The sequence below is a fragment of the Rhamphochromis longiceps genome, linkage group LG23, assembly GCF_057381845.1.
Source record: "Rhamphochromis longiceps isolate RC_006_pf linkage group LG23, R_longiceps_female_GT1.1, whole genome shotgun sequence".
Taxonomy (NCBI): Eukaryota; Metazoa; Chordata; class Actinopteri; order Cichliformes; family Cichlidae; genus Rhamphochromis; species Rhamphochromis longiceps.
The window spans coordinates 25,248,047-25,266,229 of NC_140578.1; the positions used below are offsets into that span (position 1 = coordinate 25,248,047).

Below are 18,183 nucleotides of genomic sequence, written 5' to 3' on the forward strand. Positions count from 1 at the left end.
AAACACTGAAACACAATCAGATTGCGCCAAATCTACTCCAAATCTTCACCTATGAATCTCCTAATTATCAATTTGATTTCCAGTTATTGAAGTCTACCAGTTTCCCTGAGCAGATTTTTCTGGGTGATGAAAACCTGAAGATGAGGTTGCTGACGTGCAAAGCGAGGGATGATGAATGATTAACGGCAAGCGGTGACCCTGTTCTGCTGCAGGGACAAGCAGAGGACTCTAACCAGCTTTAATAATTCTTGTGATGAAACATTGATGCTGGTCATAAAGGTGGGACAGCAGGCAGGGTATTAAACACGGGATACACAAAATCTATAAATATATATAAAGAATATCCATATAGTCTCAATAATGCAAGGTTCTGTCTTCTTATACATAACATTAAAATCCAACATCTGGCTTTTGACTCAACTGCACATCTGGATCTTTTATTAAATTTTACGGAGCCAATTAGGCTGCAGTTTGTTAAATGAGAGTGCAGAAAACTCCTGCTCGAGCATATCAATCCATCGTTGCTCAGTAAATTAAAGACAGGCATACTTTTTGAAGAGGTGTCGGTCCAGCGCTCCATCTGAGGTTGTCTTCAAGGTCACCTTCAGCATCTCCATACATTCTTTCAGCCGGGGGTCTCCCGTGCGAAGACCTGTGGCCTTAAGAGCCTGTGCGAGGAGAGGAGAGAGACACCAGGATTAAGACAGCCTGACAACAAAATCAATAAAGCTGCGAGCTGTGATTCCTCCAGAGCCTGGCAGGAGGAGCTCATAATTCAGAAAGCTACAGGGCTGAATCACTGCCAACAAGTCAGTAATTTATGTGTGACATGCATTTATTTAGCTGCTATGCTGTAAATGCTTTTTGTCGTACATTTTATGAAAGTCTTTTTTCAGTTAAGTCACCACAGCATTATTTATCCATTTGTAAACATTGTGTGGATTTCCCATCTTCTTTTCACCTTCATAACTGATTCAATTCAGTTGTATTTATATAGCACCAAATCACAACAACAGCTGCCTCAGGGCGCTTCATATTGTAAAGGCCTTACAATAATACAGAGAAAACCCTAACAATCATGACTCCCTACGAACAATGAGTGGGAAAGAAAAACTGAATTTTAAACGGAAGAAACCTCCAGCAGAACCGGGCTAAGCGAGGAGTGGCCATCTGCCGCAGCTGGATGGGCTGCAGCGAAGACGATAACCACAACATCTAGTTAGTAGTTTTTATAGGTCATTTATCCAGGGGAGGAACTGTTGTATAAAACCACCCCGAAGTTCCTGTTTCAAGCTGGTTTTAAACTGGTTTCCAACACTGCAGAATGGTATTACACCACTGTACTTTCACTCCAAGAGAAATTTAGACTACATCTTCAAAAAGTTTGTGTGATTCTAAGCCAACACCTGATTTCACTTCTAAGATCTATCCAAATCTGCACAATGTTTAATGACTTAATCTTCTCCATTATTCCCCTAATGAAGTTTAATAATAAGTGAGATCTGCTCTGTTACTCTGTCTCCATTCCTGTGGGCGATTTGGGGCCATTTTCTCTTGTGTAATTTATTTCTAGTAATATTTCTATTTAACAAAAGGTTCCGACACCATAAATATCCAACTCTCAGACATATCACTGCTGTGATAACTCACTGTGGTAAATTTGTGTGCAGGGATTTTTTCTTGGCCCTCTGCGATGGTGTAGAACAGCAGATCCTCCAGGCTGGGCAGGATGCCCGCCTTTCTTCTCCTGCAGGAAGCAAAAATAAACAGGCAGAGACAGAAAGGTGAGAAAAATAACTCCACAGTGAGGAGCTGTGGTGGAAATGTGGACATACAGGAGGAGGGGGGGGAGGGGGGGGGGCTGCAGCAGAGGGAGAAGAAAACGCTTTTTCACTGCAGGGAGAAGCAGTGAGTAATAACAGTAAGGAAAACACGGCCTCAGCTTGCCTTACCTCAGCATTAAAACCTGTGGAAAAGTATACCTCCATACTTTTAGTAACATACTTTTCCAGGAGGTTAATATGCTACTTTGAGGCCACAGGAATTGTTAATTGTACCTTGCTTGAATACCAGCCAGGAATGTGTTTGAAAAGCTCCCAGCATGCAAGCTAACGAAACCCAAGATTTAACGATTTAACCAAGTTTACACAGAATTTAACCAAAAACGCTTCAAACCAAGAAGAGAATTTAGTGCTAAATTTCTGTCCTAGTTTTAAGTTTGGAGACTGCAGCACAACAAAAACTACCAACACTTCATGACAGACAACCCTTACAGGCCTCGTCATTCACACTGTGTGAGGTGGCAGTGTCGGTGCAATCAGCTGGATAAAAGCACAGTCTGGGATGTGATGACTGGGCCTTAACTGTTGCAGCTGGGACAGGGAGACTAGCCAAGGCCTCCGGCATGCTGACGGTGTTCAGTGGCTGGAAGAAAACCCAAAAAACAAACAAAAAAAACAACCCCACACACGCAACCAGAGTGATGGGTTAGCACTCGACGTGGCAGCTAAAACCCTACGTCAGACCTGCAGCGTCACCAGAGCTCCATTTTTATCCTTCAGAGCTGAGTAAGCAGCAAATAAAGAAATAAATGACAAATAGACAGTGATGGGGTCCAATACTAGTCCCACACCAGAGGAACTACAGTTATTGTAAATACTTAAATATTAACAACAACATTTGGTTAGTCGTCCTTTACAGTTAATTGGCTCAGATTTGAAACATTATCTTACTAAATTTTTAATGTAAATGGAAGATTATAGTTTAAACAAAAGCAAATCTATGATCATTAAAGATTTTTTTAATGTTTCTATTTGTATTAGTTTGTGTATTATAACTGTCTGATTTTATATTTGATATGGTGCGTCTTAAAAGCCTAACCAGGGACAAGGTCTTAGCTGTGGCTACAAGTCAGTTTTTTGGCACTTTGGTCACAGAGCTTTTAGTAAAAGGTAAAAATCATCACAGTTAACCGATTCTGCTCATGTCCATCTCCATGTTTTTTAATTCTTGGTCTTTACCAGAGCAGCTCTGGATGATTCATAGTTCAAAATAATCCTTCTTTAAATTATACTGCAGCCCCTCAGTTCCCCCTCCGTCTAAAACAAGCTTTTTTAGCTCCTCCCCTTTTTAGACAACTTTCTTCTGACTTCCTGTCCCTCTCAAATATAAGGTTCTGGACAGGAGGTGGGTGGGATTCTGTGCTCAGATGGCCTTATTAAGGGTTATCCTCTCTGAGAGAGCCACGAGTAGAAAAAACTACCTGAGTGTGAAACATCGCACACGTGACCGAAATCAGAGCAGAAAATGTCCACTTCAAGGAAACCTGAGCATCTAGCACCGTTTCCTGGCTGGTATTCGGAGCAGAGTGTCCACAGGAAGTCGTCTCTGGGAGGAAGGTTAGTAGCGTGTCAGGAGGCAGACGGGACGAACGGTTCACAGCAGGCTCTCTGCTATGATTCATACCAACACCAAATTGGATTTGTACAAAGCTCTGGGTGCTCACGATGACCTGCAATGCATCATGGGGGTGGCTTGGTGCTAGGAGAGGATGTCTGAAGGTCAAACTTGAGTTGGCAGGCGGCTCCTCTCAGCAGCCAACCAGAAATAAAGAAAAGGAGCCAAGTTTGGATACATGAGAGCAGAAATGTACCAGATTATAATTTCAGCATCAGCAGTTTCCTCTGGAATCATGCAGCAGCAGCAACCATCAGAACATTACAACATCTAATAGAGGAAATGGACAATTAACAGAAGCTTTCACTCTCAGCTTCTTGCGCTCACTCTTTGTCTCCATCGAATGCAACATTTGATGGAGACAACATGTCACATTACCATTAGCATAAAAGCTTCCAATCAGTGTCTACTCCACTCTGTGTGCAAGGAGGGGCACTCACAGTAAAGGAGAAACCAGAGACTTTATTTAAGCAACAGTGCTTTTTACTTCAAGCTGCTTTCGTCCTTGTGATGACTGCACTTATGGAACTGAATTAAACTGAGTCTGAACTGAATTCCTGAAACTAAAGTTTGTCCTTCCTCCTGATAATTTCTATTTATCGATGTACTATATTCAAAAGGGGAGAAAACCAATGTTTCTTTGTCGAGTCTCGTGTGGTTTTAAATATAAAAGAATGATTCCCAGTCTTTTTCCTCAGGGTAAGGAGTACAGCTTATTATTTACATGGGTGTGGGAAGTAAAAAAGGCTGGATTGGAGCATCTCTGACATACATACATAGCTCCTGAATATGTGAGAAACACAGAGTGACTTAGACTGAAATAACAGACGTGAACGGGGGTTTTCCTGAGCACCACTGCTGCAGAAACCAAGAGAGGAAACACTGGCAGCGAGTTGAAGTCAGATTTATAGCTTTTGTGCCAAGTTCCACTCAGGGTGAAAAGTCAGGGAGTCTCAGCGAGGAGTACATATAGTTTAAAAGTGTGTCTGTTTGAATAGAATACATTAGGTTGCACCTCTCAGAGGAATACCGCCCCATACTTGAAAATCGGACTCCTTAACAGTTCCTTAGGAAGAAGCTCTGACTTTCCAGCATCAGTGGAACGCAGCAGTAACACTACAAACAGTTCACACGCTGTCTGGGTTAGCATGTCGGGGTCGCTGCATCGTGCTCCACCTCTCACCGCATTAATGCAGGCTGCTGGTGAGGAAGGAATACACATCAGAGAGTGTGTGATTGAGGAAGAGGAGGAAGACAGGATGGAAGGATGGAGGGTGAGGTAGAATAGAGAGGGACTGAAGCGCACCCACTGGGAGGAAGTGAGGTCATGTCTAAGTAAAAGCAGTTGTTGGCTTTCCGTAGAAAACCTCTACTTCTACTGGATTTTATTTTGAAAAACTTTTGAAAAAGAGACTAAAACGACAAAATAGAAAGATACTTACAAATGCAAAACAAGAAGATCAACAACAGGGAGACAGAGAGAGTGAAGAGGGATAACACTGAATTAGTAACAGTGGCATTAAACAGAAACAGTAACAGTGAGCACACATATGATCAGCACAGAGCACGTCTTCAGATCATGCTGCTGTCAGGACAAGAAATAAAACAGAAGCTGTGACATTAAATGTAGCGTTTCACAGTGAATCACATTAAAAACATGCAGCATTGAAATGCACTATGAGACATACAAACGAATAGTATAATCTGAAATGACTACTATGACTGAGTACTACTACTACCACTATACTTTTTTCCCACCACTGAAACAGATGAGGCCCAGCCGGCTTGGGAGCCAGAGGTCTCAGCTCTAATCGAAAGCAAACAGCCATTTCCACATAAATAAACATTTGGCCTAAAACTGAAACAGAAATGGCTGCTGGTGGATTTTAACCGTGTAACACTTGAAATGAACATGACACTGTAACCAAATAATAGTGAAGTAAGAGGGCCCTTCTTGAGTGAGAGACTTCCCCTGTGGGAGCATCATTAACACAGGCAGGTTAGAGGTGGACACTGGAACATCTGGATGGTCTCATTAATCTACCTCTGCTGGTCTCATTAGTACTCTCGCTCACGCTCTCCCTCCCCCTCCTCTCGTTCTGTTTGCTTTTAAAGGTCAACGCGAACAGAAGCTGAAACAGCAGCAGCCACTCCACAAAACTCTCTCCTGCACTGCAGATGAGTGAGCCTCTTCCAGAAGAGTCATCGAAACGGCATCCAACTGAACTGAGGCAGGAATCTGGAGACGTTTCCTTCACACGTGACCTTTCTGTGCCTAGACCCCCACAGGATCAGTATTTTACCTGGCACTACTAACACAAATGCTTCAAACCTTTTTCATCAATGCTAAGGCAGCTGTTTAAACATATGCAACTCACCCACATTATGTTTTAAAATGTTTTAAAAACCCTGCAAATTAACAAGAATTTACTGGCAAATTTGTGAGAAAAAATCTAATTAAAATTTATGACAAAGAAACTGCCAGATATGCGGGGAAAAGGCAGAAAAATTATGCACCACCATGGCTCACCTGAATAAGCAGGTGAGCTCTCTGCCTGCTCTCCTGTCACCTTGCTGAACTATCCTGCCTAAAAAAGGCTAAAAATTCAAAGACATGTCTATATCTAAGTTTTACAAGAAAAATTAGGAGCATTTATCAAACCAAAATTTGCAAGAAACTCACAAAATTATGAGGAAAAAAATATATTTATATTTTATATATAAATATTTCCTCTGAATTTCACCCTCACATTACATTGTTTTCTTCAACCAGGCCCTAACACTAATACACCACCATCGTAGTCTCCCTCTGAGCCCACCATCAGATGGTGCGACTCCCTTGAAGTCGGGGCCTGAGGTGTTCGCACTGACAGGCGGAGGTCTCTGTGTGAATTGAGCCGTCAGTATCTGCTGCATTTATTTAATCTGATCGATGGCGCTGGTTTCACCGCCTCACAGGCATCATGACAAATTGTTGCTGGTGGGTTGGAGAGGGCGGAGGCAGACATTAGACTGGAAGCGCTGAGAGAGAGGTGGCGCTGCACGAATCGATCTATGCGACTGACTCATCTGCTCGAGGCCCTGACATCTGCTGGGCGGCACGCCAGCTCACGGTACTTAAAATAAATAAATAATTAAAAAAAGCGAAGACATGATTTAGGCAGGATGAGCTCCTCTGCATCGCATACTGCTCTGAGCCCTTACTAGCTGAAGCACAGCCTCAGAGCCCTCAGAGTCAGCGTGCAGCTCAGGCTGAGCCTGTCTGTCTTTTCTTTTCAGACTTCAGTGTTTGAAAGCAACAAACACCAGGATGTACATCTTATGTGTTGAACTCTAACAAAACAATCCAACAACCTGACTGAAGAAACCCTGACTAATAAATATGTAATACTGTTATGTCTTAATAAACAGCTGTGGGGTGGTCGTGTAAGAAGGTGGTCTGCATGTCGAAGTATCCTCAGGTGAGACACTGAGTCGCCCCAGATGCATCCATCAGAGTGAATGCGTGCACGAATATTTCATGTTGCAAGCTAAACATAGGACAGCAACCTGTTTACATCTACAAAAAAGAAGAAAAAAAAAAGCTTGCTTCCTGGATGTATTAAGGTTTTTCTTGAGGGTGATTGCCTTCTAACAGGAGACCTGCGCAACCTTTCTGCAAACAGCTGCAGTCTGACTTGGACTATTTCAATCACTCTCAGAGAGAGCGCAAATAATTGCCGTCTAGTTTTTAAATGCCGACAGATGCCGTTGCCATTCATCTGGACCAGTCTTTGTGAATGAGCACAACTCGACTGGTTGTATTCTGGTTATCGGAGGGCTAAAATGTAAGACAGCAACAGATATGTGATTTTCCATGATTTATCAGTTCATTGCCATTTTGTCAGAAACAGTTTGCCAGTAATTTCATTTAGAAGTGAGATAACTTTATCTTACTGTATAAAACAGATACTGACTGAGGTTAATTTGAGGACATAATTTGGAGAGCAAAACAGTGATAAATCACAGTGTGTGTTTCTGCAGTAGTCAGCATATCACAAAAAGTTAAATATCGCATATCATGTGGGGTGTCTGGTGACTCCCACCTGCAGGTAAAAAGCCAAACTGAGTCCTTAATCAAACTGCCTGATCAGCAACAAAACAACAGATATTACAGATTAAACTACAGATCTTTACATTTTTATGGTTTGCTGGATGTTGGAGACTGCTATTTAATGACCCACAAGAACCCTGAAATGCTGAAAAACTAACCCAATAATCAATCCCTATTATGGAAATAAACTGATGAGTGTGGCTATGTGAAGGTTTTACAATGTGTTTTGTGGGAGTATTGCTGGAGGATTTTTAGACTTTCTTTGCATATCTTCTTATATTACTCTCTTTTATAAGGTTTTATATTATACAGGATATTTAATATTGTGTGTAGCTGTCCAGGAACTGCAGATGGAAATCACCTGGAAGCTAAATGTGCTGTCTATATACGATCCCTGACACATAAACAAAGCTCCTTTAAGCTGCCTAATAGAGAAAAGTCACTGAGTTCCTCAAAAGCATTGAGTTTTTCAGGAAGACGATGAACCTGCTTGCTCACCAAGATTCACGCTGCAGATAAAATTCACACAGTGATCTTCACAGAACAAGCAAAGCTTGGCTCAGACTTGGATTAACCTCCAGGGGAGGCACGCTAGTGCTGACAACCAGTCAGCTGAGCAGAGCGACGGCCTGAACGCCGCCGGTAGCTTCAGCAAATTGTCTGTGAACAGAAACAAGTGGGGCAACTCTGTCCTGCAGGGGCAATGAGGCATTTTATGATTATGGAAGCTCTCTAAGGAGACAGGCTGGTGTCAGAGCTGCTCCGAGGGGAAGAAATGATCGGCCAGCTGGTTATCATGCTGGATCTTCAGCAACTATGTGTATCTTTATATATTTTCTTAATGAGTTGCCTCTAAAAATAATGAAATTATAAACCCTCCACTGTGGCTGTCCTGCAGCCCCCTCTCCTGATGGTAGAGTTAATTTATACTCAAAATTCTGACACTCATATTTTCATTCACTGTATTTGTACGGAGGTCCAAAAGAGAGCAAATGTAAATTAAAATTAGGGCTGCTCAATTAATCGAATTTTAATCACGATTACGATCTGGGCTTTCAACGATCATTAAAAATGACTGAGCCGATTATTAGCCCCTCTCTCGTTTATCCGCGACACCTTAAAGGCCGGTCCGTGAAAATATTGTCGGGCATAAACCGGTCCGTGGCGCAAAAAAGGTTGGAGACCGCTGATTAAGAGGACCCGAGGGAAGCTCGGAAAGCTAAGCAGAAGTTATTTGGAGAGGAGAGTGACTGCTGTTGGTTGAAAAGAGAAGTAAAAAAAAAAAAAAAACTTCAGTGGTGTTGCACACTATTTTATATTATTTTTTTAAAGTCATTGTTAACCCTTTAAAGCCGGTCAGAGCAGCACGCTCCGTTTTGTGTAACTATTTTTAAATCCCTGTAGAACCTGAACCGTGTAAGCTAGCGCAATAATTTGTTTTGCATATGAAACCGGAGGAGTTGTACTTACATCTGATGCCATCAGCTTGTCCTCGGTCACGGTTTCCTTCCACATAAAGCTTTGCAAAAATTGCATAAAAAGCGCTTGCAGGAACAAAACATAATATTCCAGAAACACGCTTTGCCGATCCGACCAGCTGTTCGTAACACTTCCCACAGTGAAACAGACGTCAGCGCGAACTGTGCATGTCCGCCATTTCCTGGCCGAAACCGGAAGTGACGTCATTTTCGCTGAAATGTTTTTTTTTTTTACTTGTAGGCCTTAAAAACCTATACTGGTCATGTTTGACTTTTCTGAATAGTTGCTGGGATGCTTAGAACTCGAATTGCACAGCTGGAAATAGTTTATTTTGATGCTGTTTTCTTTGCAAATTTGCATCATAGGATTGTTTTTTTTGTTTTTCCTGCAGTATATAAAAATTGGTGTATCTCCAAAATAAAACTATGAAGACACTCAAAATAAATTTCCTGTTGTTGTAAACTATTTTTTGCAACTTTTTTTGTATTTAAAGTTTTGAGGGATAAACCTCTTAAATTTCTCCAAGTAGAAATGTATGTAAAAAAACAAAAATGATTTTCAATTTTTTTGTAGTTTATTGCACTTTTTTGCAATTAATGTAGTTACTATGGACTTAATGCATACATATTATTAAAATATGGGCTATAACAGTTGTATAGCAACTTGAAATACTCCAACAAATGGCACTACAACATGTAAAAAAATAATATAAGCTCTGGCGGACTTGGTTCTATAGTAGGTCTTAAAGGGTTAAATAAATATCGTCAAATAATCGCGATCTCAATTTCAGTGAAAATAATCGTGATTATCATTTTTGCCATAATCGAGCAGCCCTAATTAAAATTACACAAAATTCAATTAATATGCTGCTACATGAAAACACAGCACCTCATCTCTGTACTGCTTTTTATCTCCAAGATTTTTCTATTTTTTTTTTTTAGTCTGTATTTTCTTTTATGTTTTTTCTATTTATTTACTTATGTATTTGATGGACAGTAAGCTAACTTTTAGTATAGCTGAATTTCATGATTTTAAAGAAAGATGATTCATGACAGTGTATATCTGTGGAGGAACCAGTTACGTAAATAAACAAAAAAACATAATACACTTCAAAAATCATCCAGAATTTAATTTATTTAATTCTAATTTATACTATTTTTGATACAACTAATTAGGACTTATTCATTTTTTTTTTATTTCTATATTTGGAAGATTGTTGTTTTTTTTCCAACTGGCACACATACTTTTTTTTTTTAATTCTGTATTTTACTTTGACATTTTTCTGTCCATTTCAGCATCATTATAGAAATTACGGGACGCTCACCTGTTTGGTCTCATAACAGAAATAAAAACTGACATCCATAATAAATCTATTGAATTTTTTTCATATAGCGCCAAATCACAACAACAGTCATCTTAATAAGCTTTTATATTGTAAGGTAAAGACCCTATAATAATAGAGAGAAACCACAAAAACTAGATAACCCCTTGCCTTTGGCAACAGTGGGAAGGAAAAACTCCCTTTTAACAGGAAGGACCTCCAGCAGAACCAGCATGACCAGATGGGAGTCAGGGGATGAAGACGGGACAAAGACACACTTTCGGAGAAAGAGACATTCAGGAAAAGGAAAGGAAACAAAAGGAAAAGAAAGAGCTCCTCAGACTGGAAGCTGGTTCCACAGAAAGAGGGGCCTGAAAGCAGAAGGCTCTGCCTCCAACTTTACTTTTAAATACTCTAGGAACCACAAGTAAATCTGCAGTCTGTGAGAAAAGTGCTCTACTGTGGTGATATGATACTATGAGGTCTCTAAGATAAGACAAGGCCTAAATATTCAAGACCTTGTGTGTGAGGAGCAGCATTTCACATTTGATTCCGGATCTTACAAGAAGTCTGTGCCAAGAAACCAACCAACGTTAATGAAATGCCAAGAAGACTGGTCAAATATCAGCCACAATTATACCAGGAGCTTGTTGATGGCTACCACCCAATCAAGGTGCAACATGCTAAGAAACATTTAGTGGGAGTGTATGTATATATTTGAGCCTGTATGTATACTTTTAACCCTGTGTGGATTAGAGAAAATCCCAAATAAATACAAACTTGTGCACAAAATTCTCGTTTTCTAAAGTTATTAAAGATGTATGCTGTACGATCGTTCCACCCTAGAACATGTCCACAACTATATATGTGTTAAACATTTAACATGGCAAAAACTGATTTTAACTTGTGTCTATGTTTTCATTATTTTATCTTTATTTTATTTTGATTCATTGTGCTATTTTTTTTGCTATTAGTAACGTAACAGATTAATTTATTGTTATTATTAATGTTATTTATGATTTATACTGATTTATGATTTATTCTACTTATTTTGTATTTATGTCGGTAGTTAGAGGCATTTAAAATAAAACTTTGTTTCAGCCACTGAATAAACATTTTTTGGCATCCATAAGGGACAATTTCAGGTTAGTATCTCTATCTTTTTACTTACTCTGAAATACCTGGAAGTTGTGGCTTGGCTCTACCCAGCAGTTTGTTTATGTATATATATATAGTTTTTTTTCTCCCCCCCCCCCCCAGAGGCAGAAACAAGCCTCTATACTTTAGACTTGCTTTACTTTGCCTCTCATCATGTGGCATACACTGTGCTTTATAATTAATGATATAAGTGTATTAATTCAGGTCAGTAGCTGCACTCTTATGGAAGCAATAGTGGGTGACCTTCAATATGCATGGAGCTGATGCTCGGTGTGGAGTGGAGATTCAAACATTAACCAGCTTCAGTTGTCCTTAATTTTTCGTTTAAACTGACCCGGCTGGGTAACCTGGTGCCGGCTGATGCCTTCCTGAGTCTGGATGGATGAAGGCATCAGCCTCCAGCAGCTGGTCACGATATCAGGCTTGCCCCACTGCATGTGCTTCCATTCTCGGACACGTCTCAAATTTACTTCCTTTCCACCAGTTTCCATTGAGTACATTCTGACTAATCGCCACCCGCTTAGAGCAAGTTAATGCCACAAAACATCCTTAAGGTTCATACTGGAACTACTAAGTCATCTTAGATATATTAAACTTGTCCGATAATGGCTGCTGGATTTACCTCCATCGCTACCTACCGGAGCTCTCCACTGGCCTGAGCCTGTAGGTGGGCGCACTATCACCGGTCACTTGCACCCATAATCCCCCTCATCTACAGCCCCTGACCTGCACAGTTCCCCGGCAAACTCAACCCTCCTTGCCAGCCTTTAGCAGGCTGAGCTAAATGAGCATCCGAGCTAGCAGCTAGCCACTTCGCGTGATGCGCGTTAGACCCTTCGCACCAAACTACGTTGTAAAAAACCTAAATTCAAATAACGTCCCTTTTTGTGCAAGTGTTATACATAAAGTGATTAATTTTTAAATACAACGAGAAATTAGACGCATTTCTTAAATTCCGCGTACTTTCTGTAAGTAAAACTGGTTTATTTTTTTAAATGAGAAGCCTCAAGGTAAAGGCACCTTGATGTCATGATTGTTTACCGCCCCATTAAAAATGCTCCTTTTTTTCTATTGAGTTCGTCCTACTGTTAACGTTACTCACTTCTCTGTTGAAGAGTCCTTGCCGGTGGAGTCATTGGAGCAAAAGCCTCTCAATGCGTGCTTCCTGGCCAAGTGCTGAGGGGCTCTCCAGCCAGAAAACCGCCCTCTACCCGGTGACCGTCCATCAGGACTCAGGGTGCTGAAGCAGGCGGCGGGAGCAGGTGCTGCTTTAACGCCGACCCTACGTGTGAGCGGCCGCTTCAGCTGAGTCTGGAATAACTCCTTGAGCGTTACTGTAGACCGAAGATGTAACATTTCAGCCCTGTGGTACAGACGAACTGTGCAGTGGAGTTACTATAGAACCGCGTGGAGGGATCGTAGAGGTCGGTTCCCGGTGAGAGCGCCGCTTTATCGGTCGTGTAACGGTTCTCCCACTGACTCAACAGCGGAAAAAAGCTCCCCAGCTGGATACAACCAACCTTATCCACCGCGTGAGCTGTGATTGGACGGACTTGACCCATGGGCGCACCTAATTGGTGAGAAGTCCTAACAGTCCCGCCCACGGTTGTGAATCGTGTTTTGGTCCCGTTATCTCCATCACTTCCCGTAATTAGCGAATAAGTTTATGTTATTTATAAGTATTTGCCCATTTTTGTATGTTTTTAGGCACAGTTTCGATATTTTTGTCTTTATAAACACAATAAATAACGAAAACAATCATATTTTTGAATTTACTACATTTAATGGCTGTTTTTAATCTATTATAGTTAATCCTTTTAGCTCTTTTACTTTAAAGGGCCACTATATTGTATTACGTCACGTTTTTACAAAGCATTTCATTGTATTTTATTTACATTTATTATTGTTTATTCAATTAATTTCCTATTTTATTGTTTTACTACACGTTTTCTATTTATTTGAACTGCTTTATGTTAAGCATGATACATTTTAGACCTATTTGTTCATGTTATTTTTATTTTTTACTGGCCCACTCTTCTTTATCCACGTAGGCTTCTTTTTCATGTAGGCTTTGTTTGTGGCTGCTGTAGCACAGACATAACTTTTGGGGAGACAGAAAGTATATGTTTTATCATACAATGGAATCCAGTTTTAGTTAAGTAGAAAAAAACTAATTATCGGATGAGTCACAAGTACGTAGTCTGCATTCATTTTAAGTTAAATGCACATTTTGCACTCTTAGTTGTAGAAATGTTATTATTTGTGCCACACGAATGCTGGAAATCACATAACACATATACAAGAATTTAAGAATAAACACAATATAAGTGAAGTAATATCATAAACATCACTATATTGAAATAGTTTAAGCCTAATATTTCCTGACTGACTCATGTGCATGAGTCTTCATGCTTGGCCTGCAGAAATCATGTGCAGATGATTCAAATAAACAAGTTTGCACAGCTATATAACTCACACTGCTGTGCAGAAATCTTGAGTCACCCCTCATTTCTTTATACTTTGGTAGGAAAATAGGAAGTGATTTATTGAAGCATGTGCAAACATACATGTAAATACAGTATATAAGGCAAAATCAGAGATTGTACAAGTAATGAGTTTGAAAGTCAATATTTGGTGTGACCATCTTTATTCTTCAGTACAGTCTGAACTCTCTTAGGCAGCTTTCTTGCCATGTCTTTAAGTAGGAGTAGTTCTCCAGGCTTCTTGAAGGACATTCAAAGCTCTTCTTTGGATGTTTCTGCCTTTTGTTCTGTTCTCTGTCAACATGATCCCACACTGCTTCAATAATGTTGAGGTCCGAGCTATGCTACGCCTGATACCTCTGCTTTTGTGCCCCACTTCTCCATTTTCCTCAAATTTTTTAAGAACACACTACACACTATGCAGACATAAAACAAGTTCTCAGATTAATATTTCTTTGGGAATCACCTCATTGGTGCAAAAAATAGCATTTTAAGCTGTCAAACTGTGTGTGTGTTTTTGGTTCAGTGTTAAATGGCTTAACCAACAAACAAACAAACACAGAAACAAAACATTCTGGACCGGACTGAAAACGAGCGAAGCAAACGTTACTGAGTTTATGTTAAAATATTCTGCTTCTCCCTTTTTTTAAGCTTCCTATTCATTCAGCTGAGTTACAGTCACACTCTCCACCAGTTGTCCATGCCTGTAACCTGTAATAAATAAAAATGAAAACTAGACTTCTATAAAAAATATCATAAAATGCAACTATAAAACATTACAGGGATACAAGTAGAACTTTAAAACAATAAAAACAAATAAACAAAAATAAGGAAACACACCCTGGAAGAGACCTGAGATATAAAAGTGATTAAATAAATATTAAAGCATCAGGTCTCTGCACAGTGGTGAGGAAAAAAGAGGCTTAAAGCAGCCCTGTGCAGGACTGTCACTGATGCGTTGTGCTGCTCTGCCACCTTGTGGTTCAATTTGGTGTTGCACACATTCAGGGCTTTCTCTGCAGACTGTCGCCTTGTGTGTGTGTGTGTGTGTGTGTGTGTGTGTGTGTGTGTGTGTGTGTGTGTGTGTGTGTGTGTGTGTGTGTCCTTGAAAAAAAACATCTACAGCGCCATCTCCCGGTTAGAAAGTGATGTGAGACTATCTTACAGGCGTGTAGGAGCCTCTTTCCATTCATGAAGTGACAGATTGATAGAAATCTGGGAACCACATGCACACTCTGCAGAAAAAACACAGAAAAACACATCAGAAATTTCCCAAACAGTGTCACACTCAGGTCTAATTCAATCTGCAGAGCTCAGTGTACCAGATTACAGATTATCAGCCTGTTCCTCCTGAGTCAGGCAGCATTTTAATGCTCGTTTTGACCTCCTTTGCGGCCTGCGTGGGTGGAGCTCGACGCCCATCACTAAATAATGACCTACACCGCAGATTACTCACCGGAAAGTGTTTGCTTTACTTTTCTCAAACTTTTTTTTTTTACATTTTTTTTTTATCTGACTCTATCTTGCTAAACTCCACCCACCCGGAGAGCCAAAAGAGGATAAAACAAACACATTAGAGCTGACTAATAAAGCCTCCAGTGCACTTGAACATGAAACATTCATGAATTTGGCCTTAAAATCTGATTTCCATGTCATCAGAAGCAAAGGGGACTTCCGACCAATTGCACGCAGAGGGTTTTTACTTGACAGGAATCAACATTTTTACGTTAAAAAAAAAACCTTTTTATGCAGATTTGAGCTAAAGTAGATGATCTGACTGTGGCTGAGGAGGTTTGTCAGCAAGTAGCGGCAGATGAATACCTGCTGTTTTACTGCTGTTCATTTGGACTATATAAGACATCTTTTGGTGTCCACATACTTTTGCAGCCCTTGCACAATCGTGAGCTTCTAAAAATAAAATCAGTGGGATTAAATGTGCCCCAACATGTCCCAGACCATGTGCACATTTCTGACAGAGGATTCGTTCTAAGCTAAGAGGTTTGAACATACAAGCTCGCTGATGACCTCCTACTTACTGTAAAACCAAAGAATATAAAGAACTTCAGTCTTTTAATGGTACAATCTGCTTGTAATATGCTTGTTTGTGTTACAACAGCTTCTTATAGTCTCCTATTTTATTTCTCTTAAAACATTAAAAAAAACTCGTGCGAAATAAGGCACACTCTCTTTAAGTTACAAGATTGTACCAACGCAGGACATCATGAAAATACTCCTTAGCGGGACTTAAAATGAGATAAATACAACCTCAAATGAGCAACAGCACATGACATAGTACACTGTGTCATTATTTATTTAACAGAAACTGAGCCAAAATACACTAACAGTCCTGTGAAAACCCATAGTACCTCTATAAAGCAGATGTTTTGCTAGTTTGATTAGTTTGATTTGGGCACCTTGCAGTCACTGAGTCCAGACCTGAACCTGACTGAAATGCTGTGGTGTGGATTTAAGAGAGCTGTGCATGAACTTCAATGACCTGAAGCAATGTCCTAAAGAAGAGCGGGCTAAAACTCCTCCACACTGATCAAGTGTAAAGTTACTGCTGTGAAAGGTACTTCTACAAGCTGCTGAATCATGGGGTGCACTTAGTTTTTCACACAGTTTCTGCATTTTTGTTTGTTTTATGAGATAAATAATGTCTAAACATGTCTTATGTCATATGTTGCTGTTCACATTGAGGCTGTATTTACCTGATTTTCAGACCAGCTTATTCATGTGTATCTTTTCCATGTTCATGATCAAACCGAGTCAAACGTTCACTCTTGGTAAAAGTTACATACTGATGTGTTTACATTGACTCTAGTGTGACCCTGACGGCTGGGAAATTGCATTAAAGGGGAGGGGAAGCAAGAAAGACTGGAGACAGTCCTGCTTTGCTTTTCTTCACTTCATCTAGTCATTTAAAAACTACAAACAACTTATTTTAAAGCCTGGCTTCGTGTCTCTTTCTTTCTCTGCTATATTGCATAAAAATTTAAAAAAGCAACTCCAGGACTCATGAAAACTTGCCAACTCAAAGCAGCCCTCAAAGTTTAAGCTGCGTTTTCTCTGCATGTGGCATTAAAACCAGAAGACAAAGGAAGAAAAGAGAGGAAGGGAAGGAAGGAAGCGAGGAAGGAGGGGAGACAAACATCCCTAACGAAGCTGCAGGGAGGAGAGGCGATAATTCACCAACACCCACACCTCAAAAGCAGTCGGATTCCTGCTCCTTTCAAAATGAGGGTGATAGGTGCACTCGGCAGATCCCTCCCACGCCGCTTAGCGGCTGGCTTCCGCCCACCGCCCGTGGAGCCGCCCACCTCCTGCCGTTGCCGCGGCAACACATCATCATCATCATCATGAGCAGTGACTTGCACTGGAGGAGGAGGTGGAAGGACAGGGAGGGGAGGGGTGGTTGTTTGAGCAGGGCTGCCACTGTGAGCAGCAAAACGGCGTGGGTGTTCATGAGCTGAGTTATTCTCCTGAGAAAATCTGTCCACGTGTGTGTGTGTCTGTGTGCGTGCGCGTGGAGAGACAGAGGGGGAGGAGAGAGGGAGAGGATGATGGGAGGTATGCGAAAAGGACCTGCGTCAGAGTGAGTCATCGGCCGGTTTCACAATGTGTTGATGTGACGCTGATGCAAATGGTCGGCGCAGGGATTCATCTCTATTAACCAAAATAAATAAAAAAGAAGTTGAAGAAGAAAACAAACACAAGAAGAAGAAGAAGGAGGAGAACAAGAGAATTCTTTAGAGGTGTCTCGGTGGCACCTGGAGGACGAGCGCTCCTCACGGCTCGAGTTCTCGAGTAGCTTTCGGAGCTCCGCCCTGCAGCGGGAAGCTAATATGTAATCACACTAAACATTGTTATCACTAAATGTTAGGTTTGTTACTATGACTACAACCTGTTATTGGAGGACCACAAAGAGCTTTCTGCCTCATTAGTCACATACCTTCTTATTCTGCCTTAAGCAATGGCTCAAAATGCTGTTTTTGGTGTGTGCGTGAACATGCCAAAGTTTCTTAAGAGGGCTTATTTTTTTTAAGTATGCTTCTTTTTAATTACCAGGAGTTTCAGTTTCACTCAGAGGCGACCATATTTGGGCAAGAGGGCGGTTCAGTTTCCTCTGATTAGGACAATGTTTACCATAAACTCATGAGGAAAGCATTTACTGAGGTCACAGATTAAGAGAA

At 40.7% G+C, this 18,183-nt stretch overlaps 1 protein-coding gene across 3 annotated transcripts in view; it reads right to left on the reverse strand.

Annotated features, from left to right (window-relative positions):
* Positions 1 to 12,998, reverse strand: part of LOC146642047 (glutaminase kidney isoform, mitochondrial) — a 33,318-nt gene extending 20,320 nt beyond the window's left edge. The window contains exons 1-3 of one of the 3 annotated variants that reach the window (XM_085397600.1): positions 12,610 to 12,998; positions 1,651 to 1,741; positions 550 to 668 (exon numbers count right to left, since the gene is read on the reverse strand). In XM_085397600.1, coding sequence (XP_085253726.1) covers positions 550 to 668; positions 1,651 to 1,741; positions 12,610 to 12,863 — 464 coding nt within the window. In that variant the 5' untranslated portion in view covers positions 12,864 to 12,998. Of the gene's footprint in view, positions 1 to 549; positions 669 to 1,650; positions 1,748 to 9,019; positions 9,880 to 12,609 lie in introns of those variants that run through there. The other 2 variants (XM_085397599.1, XM_085397601.1) reach the window with 2 other exon arrangements.
* Between the last annotated feature and the right edge of the window lie 5,185 nt (positions 12,999 to 18,183).